Source organism: Lynx canadensis, chromosome D2 (assembly GCF_007474595.2).
Source record: "Lynx canadensis isolate LIC74 chromosome D2, mLynCan4.pri.v2, whole genome shotgun sequence".
NCBI lineage: Eukaryota > Metazoa > Chordata > Mammalia > Carnivora > Felidae > Lynx > Lynx canadensis.
The window spans coordinates 69,235,324-69,248,876 of NC_044313.2; the positions used below are offsets into that span (position 1 = coordinate 69,235,324).

At 56.2% G+C, this 13,553-nt stretch overlaps 1 protein-coding gene across 1 annotated transcript in view; it reads left to right on the plus strand.

The window, feature by feature from the left end:
• GALNT2 (polypeptide N-acetylgalactosaminyltransferase 2) overlaps positions 1-13,104 on the plus strand; it is a 191,717-nt gene extending 178,613 nt beyond the window's left edge. The window contains 3 exon segments of the mRNA XM_030334895.1: positions 244-370; positions 6,460-6,579; positions 10,638-13,104. Of these exon segments, the coding sequence (XP_030190755.1) occupies positions 244-370; positions 6,460-6,579; positions 10,638-10,793 (403 nt within the window). The 3' untranslated portion in view covers positions 10,794-13,104.
• Positions 13,105-13,553: the final 449 nt, after the last annotated feature.

Consider the following 13,553-nt stretch of genomic DNA (forward strand, 5'->3'; position numbering starts at 1 on the left):
TGACGTGGAATACAAAGACTCGTCCTCCAACGTGATCTTCAGCCGGGCTTAGAAATCCAGGACGTGGGCGAAACGCTGCCTCGCTGACACCGCCCGCCAGTGGGGGAGGGGCACGGGGCCTAATGGAGGCCTTCCTCGTGTGGTTCCTGCTGCCTGAGATAAAGTCACCAAGCAGAGGAAGTGGATGGCGGGAGCTGGGGGCTCCCGCGGAATTAAGCAGATGATTCTCCCGTTGCTTTCCAGGGTTCCCGACCACCAGGATATAGCTTTTGGGGCCTTGCAGCAGGGAACCAACTGCCTGGACACTTTGGGACATTTTGCTGATGGTGTCGTCGGAGTTTACGAGTGCCACAATGCAGGGGGGAACCAGGTATGTGCGTGGGGTGGACTTTAGCTCCCGGAGACCCAGAGACAACGGGGAAGGGGCCCTGACGTTACAAGTCCTAGCTGCTGCCTTTCTCCTGTGACCCCAGTTGTCCGTGAGGTAGCTCCTGCCTGTCACCTGCTAGCAGACGGCCACCAGATCGGGTGGGGTGTCCCGGATCAGAGGCGTGGAGCCTGTCAGCAGCCTTGGGCCAGTCTTAATCTCCTCCTCCTCCTCCTCCTCTTCCTCGTCTTCCTGCTGCCTCCGTCCTCCCTGTGATGTGTGCTCATCCCCAGAGCACCTGTTCTGTGTCCCCATCTGTGTCCAGTCTCCGAATGTGCTTGTCAACACCTACCTATGCCCCAGTTAAATGGGTACTTAACCACAGTCCCTGTGGCAGCCGCCAGAGTCATTCCTGGTCCCCCTGCCTGTTAGACAGCAACGGCTTAGATAGAAAAATTAATAATTACTAGCTTCAGTCTGACACACACACACACACACACACACACGCAACTTTTCCAGGAAGCATAAAACCCCACCACCTTCTATCCTCCCTGAAAATGAGACCAAGAAGGCTTGATGGGCCTAACCGTGGCCTACGTGTTCCAGAAGACAACAGTCTAGAAAGCCATTTTGTAATGAGATAATAATAGGTGTTTGGGAAACCATGGGCTTTGTACACAAAAAAGGTTGGGCAATGCTAAGTACTCTTACCTCCTTGAAAATATGCCAAGCTCTCAGAGGGCCTGCAGTTTAAATGGGGTGAGGCGGGGGTCGGGAGGCAGTTTAACTCGGTGTATCCAGGTTTATTGATCCCAGAGCCTTCTTTAAAAAGGATTATTTTTAAAAGAGGGCCCCTGCTCCCATGTACAGCCGGTGGCTCCAGACCCCACCCCCAGGGAGTATCTAGGCAGACTGCGATCCCCAAATGCTCCCTTCACTTGGTGATGGCATCTTAGCAGATGCTTGGAATGGTCCGGACACCCTAAATCAGACAAGGGGCGGGGAGCCAGCTTCAGGCGGCAGCCAGGGCCGGCCCAGCACCTGCGTGCCGCCCCCACCGCCCCCCGCCTGGGCTCCCAGGGTGTCCCCTCTGTCCCCAGAGCCTCTGTCCTCTGGACAGGCTGTGAGCTTTGCGTGAGCGCCCGGCCAGCCTCTGGGTGCAGCTGGATTTACGGATTTCAAGTATTTCAGCCTGTGATATGTGGGTCCCCGTTTGTACTCTTTCCCAGGCCCCCCAAATGTGAGGGGTCAGCTGGAAGGAAGACCCGTAAAGAGGGAAGGAAGGAGAGGAGGAGGGAGGACACAAGTCGGGCAGTTTGTTGGTTGGGGACAGGAGGTGGGAGGGGGGGCGGGGAGGCACTGTTCCTGCCTTTCAGTCCGAGGCAGTGAAATTAAATGTGATCCCACCTCTTGCTGGGGACCGCATGGCCTCCGTGACATACTCAGCCTCACACAACAGGGGATGACACAGGGTCACGTGGCGTTGCTGTCATCCTTGTCCCGGCCCAGGTCTGACTGCGGGAGGCCGTGCAGGGATGGCTCCGTCTAAGCTGAGCAGTAGAGGTTCGGGGCTGCGGTGGGAGGTGGGAGGGGTGTGAGCACGGGGACAGGCGGGGTTTTTATCTGCTTGTGTCCAAAGCCATGATGAAACTGCTGAAAGTTTGTCTTCAAGTTATTTACCATCCCTGTTGTTAGGCGTTTTATAATTCTGCCTTGGCTTCACCCAATTCGTTCCTGGGGTTCCCCTCTGTCACATTCGCGATGTTCTGATGATGCAGTGAAAGTTAAAGGGCTCAGTCCTTTATATTTTAGCAGCTCTCCTGGGCAGTGAGAAGGCTTACTCTGTAGAACATCTGAAAGTAATTTTTTTAATGTTTCTTTACTTATTTTGAGAGAGAGAGAGAGAGAGCATAATCAGGGAAGAGAGAGAATCCTCACCAGGCTCCGCACCGTCAGCACAGAGCCCGACACGGGTCTCGAACTCACGGACCGTGAGATCGTGGCCTGAGCCGAAATCCAGTCGGGGGCCTAGCCTACTGAGCCAGCCGGGTGCCCCTCTGTAGGGCATCCTAAAAGTAAGTGTGCCGGCCGGCCGTGAAGGATTTCCCGTCACCGCCCACCCTGCCCTCAGCGTCTCAGGCACCAGCTTCTGTCCGGGGCTCTGTGCTTGGCTCTCGACCGCTCGGTGGCCCATGTGATCACCCCCACCAGTGACGGCTGGTGGCTGTGGCTCTGGATCCCCGGATCCCGCCTGCATGTTGGTATCTCAGCCCACGAACACTCCTCTGCTTGCCCCGGGCATTCTCGGTTTACACCTGTTTCTCCCCGTGAAATTTTTCTTTGCTCCCCCTCTCAGTGTCCGAGGTGTCCTGGTTATAGTCCCCTGATGTCTAGGCATCGGAGCTTGCTGGTGGCGAGCTGCTGTCAGGGCACCGTCTTCGGGGGAGGAAGTAGTTGGGGACAGTGGAGGAGGCCACCCAGACACGGCTGCTCCCAGCTGTGCACACAGGCGACAGTGCTGTGGCCCAGCCCCGACCTTGGCCTGTCCCAGAGCCTGCGCAAAGCAGACCCCGGTGCCGTGCCTTGGGGCTGTCGTGACAAACACACGTGACGGCCTGTGCGGAGCCAACCCGTTCCCACTCTTTTTTCCCTTTTCCTGTTGTGAGACCACTGCCGATCTCGCACAGGGTGACTTTTCCTCCCTTTCAGCAGATATTTGCGGGGGACCCGCTGTGCCAGGTGCTGCCGCCTCAGGGGTCATAGACAGGAGGACACAGCCCTGCCTCTCCAGGGAGCAGGTTTCCACTCGCTCTGAGCACTCCTCCTGTGGTTTTGTGCTGGAATAGCCCCAACGGCTTTTAAGAAATACGGACGCCAGGTCCCATGCCCAGAAAGCCTGGGATTTCACTTGGCCTGGGGCCGCAGAGCACTGGGGCTTTCGAAAGCTCCCGAGGCGGGTGATTCTAAAGGAGCAGCTGCACAGTGAAGAGTTTCCTCGAGGGAGAGGCCACATCACTGAGGGACCGGGAGGCAGTATGACGACGTGGTGTACTTTCACCCACACACCCGGGAACACCTTCCTCCGAGAACCGGCCTGAGGCCCAGAGAGAGCCGCCTTCTAGATCAGCGCCATCCAGCCGTGCTTTGTAAAGTGGGGACGGTGTTCTGGTCCGCCCCGTCCAGTGCGGTTCTCCCCGACCACTTGCAGCGACAGAGCACTCAGAACGTAGCTAATGCGACCAAGGGTGTGAGGCATTTGCTCTGTTTAACTGAACCGAGGCGGGGCGCCTGGGTGGCTCAGTCCCTTAAGCGTCCCACTCCAGCTCAGCTCACGATCTCGTGGTTCATGGGTTCGAGCCCCGCGTCGGGCTCTATGCTGACAGCCCACAGTCTGGAGCCTGCTTGGGATTCTGTGTCTCCCTCTCTCTCTGCCCTAGCCCCCCCCTTTCACTCTGTGTGTGTGTGTGTGTGTGTGTCTCAAAAATAAAGGATTAAAAAAATTTCTTTTTCCCACCGTACTGGGGAGTGTGGTTCTGGAAGGCAGAGCTCACGCCTGCCGCTTGCAGAGAACCCGACTCGTAAACCCGCCACGAGTGAGCCCCATCTGATCTGACGGAAAGTGATGCTTTCTTGAGGAGTGTGCCACAGGGGTGAAAACTGAGGGTAGATAACATTCCCTCACTGAAAATAGGGTCCCGTGCTCTGGAAGAGTAAGGTTTGTTATGTGGTTTCTGGCTGAGCCCCAGCAGACACACAGGAAATGGGAACATTAATGGCCGGGCTTTTTTAAGAGGAGCGGCTCAAAAAAGCGTTCCTTAAATATTTATGAACTTTATTTGACAAATCCAGATCATTGAAATGCAACACAGAAGAACAAAGTGGCAACTAGCTGTGTTGTTTGCACAGCTGAATTAGTTTTTCTGAAATTCAGCCTGAAGTCGGCTTTAAAATAATTAAGCGCACAGTGGCAAGAAGCTCGTAGAAACATTGAGACGTGAGCTTTAACTGGGTATCTGTTTGCAGCCCTTCCAGCGGCTTTTGACACCTGCTTCCCGGAACCATCTAAAATCTTAGCCCGGGGCGGGGGGGGGGGGGGTGTCTCGGTGCCATTGTTTCACACAAGCCTCGCTGGACACGTGACGAAAGACCGCATGCACGTCCTCCTTCTCGGGGGCCTTTGTACCGTGAGTGACGCCCTCAAGTGCCGGTGACGTTGGGCACCTGTTGGCACTTGAGAAGCACCGACTGTTGAGTGACGGCATCGTGGAAGGTTGCAGTCGCCCCTCAGAGGCGGCACGTGGCCCTTCCCAGAGGGCGCTCTGCAGAGCTCACTGCCAAGAGCCGCTGGTGGGGACAGGTGGGGACAGGGCTCCGAGCTCCCGAGTCTGAGAGTCGCAAAGGAAAGCAGCCCGGGTGGTTTCTTCTATCCTCGGACTTTCAGAGCCTTTAAGAGACTTCTTTCCGAATTTGCGGAGGGAAACATGGCCCAAACTCACCGTTTCCCAAGTGTACTTGACCTGGAACTAACTTCATAGAATTCCTCATGGAGCACACTTTGAGAAACACTAGTTAAAAGCTGAGGACGTTGAAGCCGAGGGGAGTGAGGGCACTGGCCCGAGTCGGCCTCCCTGTTAGGAGCGAGGAAGCCGGAGAACAGGCTAACGGCTTTTCCAGTCCCTGCGGGGGCTGCCTGTCTGGGGCCCACCATTTGTCCCAGGGTGACCTGGGTATTGAATAGTGAGGCTTCTTTAAAAGGTCATTTATTCCCTGGGTGCCTGGGTGGCTCAATCAGTTAAGCCTCTGACTCTTGACTTTGGCTCGTATCATGGTCTCATGCTTCGTGAGTTTGAGCCGCACATTGGACTCTGCACTGACTGCACAGAGCCTGCTTGAGATACTCATTCTCTCTCTCTCTCGATAAATACACTTTAGAAAAATGATAATTTATTCCCTCTCTCATCTCCGTCCCCTTAGAAGAAAAGGAAAATAGTTTCTCCAAAGCAGTTAATAGCGCCTAAGTGTCCGTGGTACATTCATGTGTGCGTTACGTGTTCTCCCCGCTGGAGAGCCAGCCCCACGAGGTCGGGGCCCTGCCTGTCTGTTCACCGCCCTGGGCCCGGCCCTGCGAGAGCACCTGGGTCGCTGCAGGGCGCAGTGGAGTCATTGCGAGGACGGCTGTATCGTGGCAGCTTTCCCGGGCACGCAGCAGAAATGACGCCGCGGGTAGGCTGTCCTGATAGAATTCTGCGTCGGGAGACGCCTTGCTGCTTCTGGATCCCGAGTGCTCGTGTGGGTGTTTACCCCTTCGAAAGGGTCCCGCCCTAGAGCGGAGGTCAGAAGCCACCTTCCTCCTGTCCCACCCGCTGCCCTGCCGGGAGCCCTCTGCCCGTGGCCACACTCCCACTTCTTCCCCATTCTCTGGCTTCCTGCGGTTTGAGGCCGTCTTATCGAGTACTCAGAATAACTAGTTTGTGTGTGTGTGTGTGTGTGTGTGTGTGTGTAAGTACATAGGCCCAGCCGCAGGGATCTCAGACCTTCCTGAGCATTAAATCACCCACCGCCCAGTAGTGAGGCTACACGCTGTACGTTTTGCCTAAATTGGCCCTGTGTAATTTATAATTTTCACACGTTACAATCCGCATTCGTAAAGGCTGTTTCCAGACCACGCCTGCAGGGGGCGCAGAGCCTTCCCAAAAACGACGTGGGTGGAAGAGTTGGCCCTGCACCGTCCGTCTTGTGGGAAGCACGCACGAGCCACGGTGTCTCCAGCTCGCATTTAAGGGTAGAAGATGAGCGCGGTGCTCTGATTTGCGTCTGGGGCTGACATAGTTAATACTGTGTATCTTGGTTCCTGGCGTTCTCGGAGCCCTGCTGCCACGACGGTCTGCAAAAACCTTGGTGCTGCGCCGGGAGGCACCCCCGGACACCCCCAGCTGTAGCCCCGCCCTTAGGCGGAAAGTCGCGTGTGGGCCCTGCGTTGGCCCAGGGGGCTCCACATCCCGGCTCCGCAGCGTGACCCTTTCCCTTTGGGGGCCCCGTCCCCTCACGGGCCCGCGCGTGGCCCGCCCCTGACCTGCAGTTTTGCGTTCCAGGAATGGGCCCTGACGAAGGAGAAGTCGGTGAAACACATGGACTTGTGCCTGACGGTGGTGGACCGGACGCCGGGCTCGGTCATAAAGCTGCAGGGCTGCCGGGAAAACGACAGCAGACAGGTAGGGTGCCCGTGCCCCTCAGCCTGGCCTCCCGGTGCTTCCTCCGTGGCCTCGACGGCAGCGCGTACGCCGTGTTTGTTGTCGTGCCGGCTGCCCTACCGGACTCCAGCTCCCACGATCTGCCCGCCGTCCCCCTACCCTGCTGGGCAGCCCCCCGTCTGTGGCCGGCTGTCCGCGAATCCCGTGCTGGGCGAACGTGGGATCGTCGTGTCTCTGCAGGGCGCGGGGTGCGAGTGCTGCGAAGGCTCCTTGGTCTCCATGGGCACCGGCCCTGGATGGCGCGCTTTCTCTCCTCTGCCCCCTGTGAGCCGCTCTCCCATGAGTGGCCCGTCCTGGGTTATGGCTCCCTGTAACTTCTTGACCGATCTGTTTCGTGATTGTATGCTCGGCTCCTCCGAAGGTCTGTGAACGCCTTGCCTTCTCTAGCCTGGGCACGGTGGTAGGGGCAGGTCATTTCCTCCCCTCCGTGCTGTGCAAGGGAAGCAGGGCTGGTGGTCCCCTGTCCAGAAGCTTCTCTGTAGCAGCTGCTCGTTTGTGGGCACGCTGAAAGTATCTGGTGACGTCGGTGAGCACCAAGGAGATAACGGACGGTGGTGGCTGTGGATGTGTAGGTCTGAGTGCTGGACGTGATGACCGCAACCCCGTAACTTTCCGCCTCGTCAGACCCCCCTGCACGTGGGGGCACAGGACCTCGGGCCCAGGAGCGGAAGGGTCGGCCGGAAGCGCAGGGCGGGCCGAGCAGGCGTGCAGGTTTGACGTGCGTGCGTGCGGGCAGAGGGAACGTGGCCCGGGCTCAGAGCCCGCTGAGAAGTTAGTGAAACACTGAGCCACAAATAAGTGCTAGGAAAGGAAGGGAGGTTCATAACAACATCGCCAAAGGGGGGGTGCTTTCATTCTGTTGCATTTTGGGGTGCTGACAAACCCTCAGCCCCGAAGGAAAGACCTGTGCAGACACACCTGTATTTCTTTCTTAAGCCAGTGGTCTGGCATTGCTTATTTCACATGTTAGTCTCATTCTCTCCATGCCGCTGGATATTTTAAAGAAAACTTACGTTCTTATTTGTTAAATATCTTTGCTTTTTAAACTTACAAAAATGCTACATAAGGTCAAGTGGATGAAACCTTATACGCACACTCTCTCAAGTGTATACGTGTGTGTGTGTATATATGTATACACACACAGACGTGTATACGTATATATGCACACACATATATACATGTATATACATATGTATGTATGTATGTTTCCAAACAGTTTAGAATGTTTTTGCCTTTGAAGCGGGTTTGCTCTGACATACTCCCAGGGGGTAACATGGAGACATGCCCTTTCTTGACTGGGGTAATAGCTAGTGTCAGAAATAGAAACGTAGCCGCAAAAGGACCTTCCAACATGCCAACGTGTGGAGCGGGCTTGTCTTCATACAGTCCCTTCTTCTCAGGTGGATGGGTGTAGGGAAACTGAGGCACAGAGCCAGGAGCCTGAGTGGGCTTCTAGTTCAACACCGGCTTCACAAAAGGGGAGGCTGAGACCCGCATCTTCTCTCCAGGGTCCCCTGGGAGGACCGAGGCCAAAACCCGGTCCCTTGCTTATTATATCCCGTTGTCGGAGAAACGCTTGCCTCTGGCCGCCGCTGGCCTGACCGCTGGGTGTCCCCGCATCCTCTACTCAGTGGAATCCCTGGTTTAGCAGCAGGTGCCTCCCCCGCACGGCTGTCTGCCCACAGTCTGCCGTCCTCAAACGTTCATCTGTGTTGACGGCACGGTTTCAGGAGTGCACGGTACCCCTAGTCCGCGAGCGCGACCGCCCAACGGGGAGGCCCCTGTCCCCTGGACCCGGGCCGCCCACAGTCCTGCTGGTTGGGCATCGATGCACCCAGGATTCCGTGATGCCCCCCGCTCAGGCTGCAGCCACGCTACCATGGAGTGTCACGGGGCAGGGGCGCCCACGGAGGCACAAAGAAGGGACAAACTGATGATTTTATCTGGTCACCAAACCTCCTAAAAGAACAGAACAAAACAGACGCGTAACCTCTGGAGGAGCTACTTTAGCGGGAGCTGGTCTTATCTCAGGAGTTGACAGGTAATCCTGCTGTAGTCCCAGGTCTTAGGAAGTGTCACTGACCCCCCCGAGAGGCTCACACCAGGAGATGGAAAATTGTTGCAGACTCTTCTGGCTTTGTGGCACGTGGAAATGTGGGGGCTGTTTCAGGAGAGCCTCGATGCCCCAGAAATCTGACCCGTGAGCCCGGGCAGAGGGCGCTGCCTTCCAGAGACACAGCTGGGGTTGGGTTATTTTTTTAAAGACCTTCCATTTAGCTGATGTTCTGACACATGACAGGCAGAGCCCCTCCAGAGAAGGAAATCAGATTCCATTCATTCCGTGTCCTTTGTCAAACCCGATTCTTGGCCACTCAGAGTGACACGGGGATGTGGGCAGGGCGTACACACTTCCCATGACAGTGGAGGAAACCTGCGCGAGGAATGACTGACGGCCAGGGAGCCAGAAAGGAGGAGATGACAGGCAGGTAGCCATGACCTCCCCCGTGTTCCTCTGATCACGCTGAATTTCACTGTTGGCAAAAACTCCAGGTTAGCGGGCCGTGCGAATGCGTATCCCAGGGTCCCTGTGCAGAAGGTCGGTTCCCAGGGAGCTGGGCTCCCCTCCACCTCTGCTGCCTCCTTCCCCACCTCGTTCATTTGCCATTTGAGACGAGGCTTCTCAGCTAAATTTATCTTGAAGCCGCACCGTCCTGCCAGTTGGACCATTTGGTTTCCAGGCACGTCTGTGTGCTCGTGTTGTGTGTGCATTTGCAGAGTCAGAGGGGAAAGGGAGGCAGGAGGAAGAAAATTCAATTCCACGGTGTCAAAAGGATTTGCAGAAATACTTACGGAAAGGAGCTTTAGCACACACAGTGTAAAAAATTAATTAGAATCACGGACTATGTTAATGAAGGGAGAGCTTTGGGGAGAAAAAAGTGTGATACTTTTTTTTTTTTTTTTTTTTTAAAGAACAAACATTGGAGATTTCTACATGGGGGTAAACAGCAGGGTGGGGGGGCTCAGATTTCCTGCCTTTCCTTCCCTTTCCTTTAGGCTGTGGGCTTTGTCTCCTGACTTGGTTGGTTGGTTGGTTGGTTGGTTGATGAGTTGATTGATTGGTGAGTTGATTGGCTGATTGAGTTTTTGGTTAGCTGGTGGGTTGAGGTTGGCGGGTTGGGGGCTGGGTTTGGTTTTGGTAGGGGGGAGGGTGCGCACGCTTGAGTAAGAAGACGTTCTGCCCTGTGCTCTCCAAGTGCCCCGTTTGGAACTCGGTTGTGCCAGGCAGAGCACTGGGAGACTCTGGTGTGGCTGAGGCAAGTTTCTCACACACACGGCCCCCAAGGAGCCCACAGACTAGTAGAGAAAACGGACAGTCCAGAAACAGGTTCCTCAACGTGACATTCTGGCCACTCAAGCATCTCTTTCCCTCTCGCTGCACCTGACACAGTTCCTCTGGCTCAGCCGAGCAGGAGGGCCTACGTGAGAGTGTGGAGGTGCCCAGGCCATGCCCTCTGGGCAGGGCTGCCTTCCAGTAACCAGGGGCACGATTGGGGTCCCCTCCAAGCTGGCTCAGCTTCCTGGGGCTCCTTCCTTGAGGTGAAGGATCATCAGATGAGGCCTTCTTGGGGACGAATGCAGAGTCCCTACATCAAGTCCTTGTAATGACTGAGGATAGCAGGTGCCCGGGCGCTGGTGCTCGGACAAGGGCACAGCCACAGGAGGGAGAGGGCGGGACAGGAGAAGCGGACCCCGGCAGCCTGCAAAAGGAGGCTTTGAGTTGCAGACCGAGGCGGAGAGCGGAGGTTTCTTTCCTGGGCGCTTCGCAGCAGCTGGGGCTGCTTTGTGGGGGGCCCGTTGGTAACTCCCATCCATCGTGATCAGAGACCACACCCCCCCCCCCAAAAAAAGATACTTGGTTCTTTGGGTTTTTTATGTAGTCAGAAGACCCCGCCAAAAGGATCTGTTTCGTGCCGTTCCGTTCGCGCCCTTACTGTAAGGCATTCTCCTGTCTTCTGCAGAAGTGGGAACAGATCGAGGGCAACTCCAAGCTGCGGCACGTGGGCAGCAACCTGTGCCTGGACAGCCGCACGGCCAAGAACGGGGGCCTGAGCGTGGAGGTGTGCAGCCCGGCCCTGTCCCAGCAGTGGAAGTTCACGCTCAACCTGCAGCAGTAGGAGAGCCGGGGAGGCCGCGCCAGCCTGTCTCCTACACCGTCGGGCTGAGTTTGGTGATCACGTTATTGATTATGTTTCTTGAACTTTCCGCGAAACTATATACCTCAGTATTCCATCACGGTCTGAAAGTCAGAGAACTTCTGCGAGGCGTGGGGCCTGGGCGGACACGGAAGAGGCCAGGAGAGAGCAACGGCTCTCCTCCCCTCACAGGAGACAGCCGGGCCCCCTTTCCGAGGCCACGGCCCCCCCCGGTGCCCCCCCCCCACCCCCCGGTTTCGGCCGGGGAAGCCCCGGACGACCCCCCAGGGACGGCGGAGAAGCGGCCCGAACGCGTACGAGTTGGGGGCAGGGAGGGTGGAAGGGGTGTCGTTGCTACGTCACCACGAGGAGAACTCTCTCGAAATCTCCATGTTTGATCCCATTGAAATCACGTCGGGTTTCCACAGCAGCGAACCACGTCGCTTTGCAGGTTTACGTCGTAGTCCCCTGTCCCCACTCCTCTATTCCCAGCTGTCTTCCCAGCACAGACCCCCCCTCTTCCACATGATGTACTTGCTGTATCTGAGTATGAACTTTTCTACAGTGGGACACTAAATATAAGTATATAGAACGAACGTACGGTCAGTTCCCTATGGTTTCTGTAGGTTGTTCTCATCTTGTAAATTCTCCACAGAGCAGTTCACAGCCGGAAGGAAGAGGGACGGGGCTCTCCCAGAGGGAGGAGGTGGTCTCCTTTGCCCTCCGGAGCATCCTTATGAGCAGGTGCTATGGGGGCCGCTGGGTGGGGGGCTGGGGGGGGGGGGGGCTGCCCTACACAGGGCGCCTCTGTTGGCTTCAGCCCGGAAGTCACCGCCAAATGTTGGGATCCACATTTTGTGCCCTCGGTATCTGTAAACGTGGATGGGTTACTTATTTTAGCAGACGTTGCTTTGGGTCTTTTTAAATTCCAATTTCTTTTCTCTTAGGGAAAAAAAAACAAAAACAGAAACAGACAAAAAAAAAAAAAAAAACCACCCCTTCCCACGGCCCTCAGTAGGTGATGGCAGGAAGCTGTCAGGGACCAGCCCCGGACTCATCGGGAGAGTCTGGGCGAGCTGGCAAGGCTGGCCACGGTCCCTGGGCTCTGGAATCTGGCCTGCCCACACTGTCCCTCCCGGGCCCAGGTGACTGCTGTCGGTCGTGGGCGTTGGGTCGACCGTTAGGAAAGGTACAAACCGAAAGACGCCTGATCCGTTGACACGGAGGGCATGGAACACGAGGGTTGTGCTTTCGGAAGCAGCTGTCGGTATAAACCACGAGACCGGAACTAAAGCTACTACAGGAAGAGGCACCCGGCAATGTCCCCGCAGAGTCCTCCTTGCCTTTGCGGCGGCCCCGCACGCAGGGACAGAGTGGCTCCTTGGTCATTCTCGCGGCCACTGCCTCCCTCTCCCCTCTCCTGCCTGCTGCCCACACCCGGGCCCGGTCTCAAAGAGGCCGGCCACCCACAAGCTGCGGCACCGTGGGGCGCGCCTCAGAAATTCACCTCCTCGGGCCCCTTTGGGCAGAGACTGGGAGGTCACAGAGTGAGAAGCGTCCCCAGAAGATTCCGCTGGGTTGACGCTCTGCAAAGTGCCACTCTCTTCCCTGCCTGTTCCTCTAGGAAAGGGGATCTTCCCGGTCTTTTGTTCTCCACTGCACAAGCCCTGCGCGTGTTTGCTCCGGGACGCTGGGCTCGGGCGTAGAGGCGTGGCCGGGTGACTGTCCTGTGTCTTCCTTTCTGGCCCCCTGCCAAGCACCCAGAGGTGCCTTCAGCGGGCAGGGAGGCCCTAGCCGGCTCGACGCGGCACACCTGTGTCCTCAGAGGCTGGTCTCGACTCCAGGTGGGCCCCTGGGGAGAGCGTCGGGTACCCGCGAGAGGCTGTGGGACGCAGGCGGGGCGGGAACCAGTGTCTACAGGTGAGCTATGTTTACATGACACAGTGTGCCAAAGTGACTTACTGTGGTTGCGTTATTTTTTTAGTCATCGGGACGATCCCACCCTCTCCCGTTTTTACAAGTGCGGATTCTTTTCCTAAGAGCCCTTTGAGCAAAGCGTGGCAAAGTGAGTCGTCTTCTCTGTGGTGGTCTTTTCTTACGTCCTCATAAACGCTAAAAACGATGGTATCTGTGAGTATGTTTTGCAAACTCAAAATATAGTTTGGTAAATTTTTTTTCCAGTTGATTTTTAAAAAGAACTGCTGTACAGAGCTTGTACTTTGTCCATTTTATAGATGGAAACCATCCTCGAAAATTGTTTAACTTAAATAAAGAGAAGATACTTTATAGATAACGCTCTGTGCTGGTGGCTAACGTCATTCCCGGGCTTTACAGGATGGAGGGGACTAGTGTGGGAGGACCAGGAAGACGGTCTGTCTGCTTTGGGGACCCCGCTTCCTATCACACTTCTAAAACGCATTCACTTTTTACTGCTGCGCCCTCGCGGGGTTTATTCTTATTTGTAATAATTACTGTTACTGTTATTGTTTGTGGAACGTTCCCGATGTGCCTGCCAGGCCCTGAGCCGTGCCCGGGAACATACTCTCGTCGCCTGTGAGACAGAGTGATGGGCTGCCTCTTATAGCTGGTCAGAGAGGCTGCTGCTGGAAGCCCTTAACCTCCTCAAGGTCAAGGGCTATAACGTGCTCAAGGTCATGCCACTTCTAAGTGCTCACCTGGAGTCTGCCCTGGGCACTTAGAGCCTGCATGCCAAACCGGGGTGGGGGCAGGGGGCAAATATTT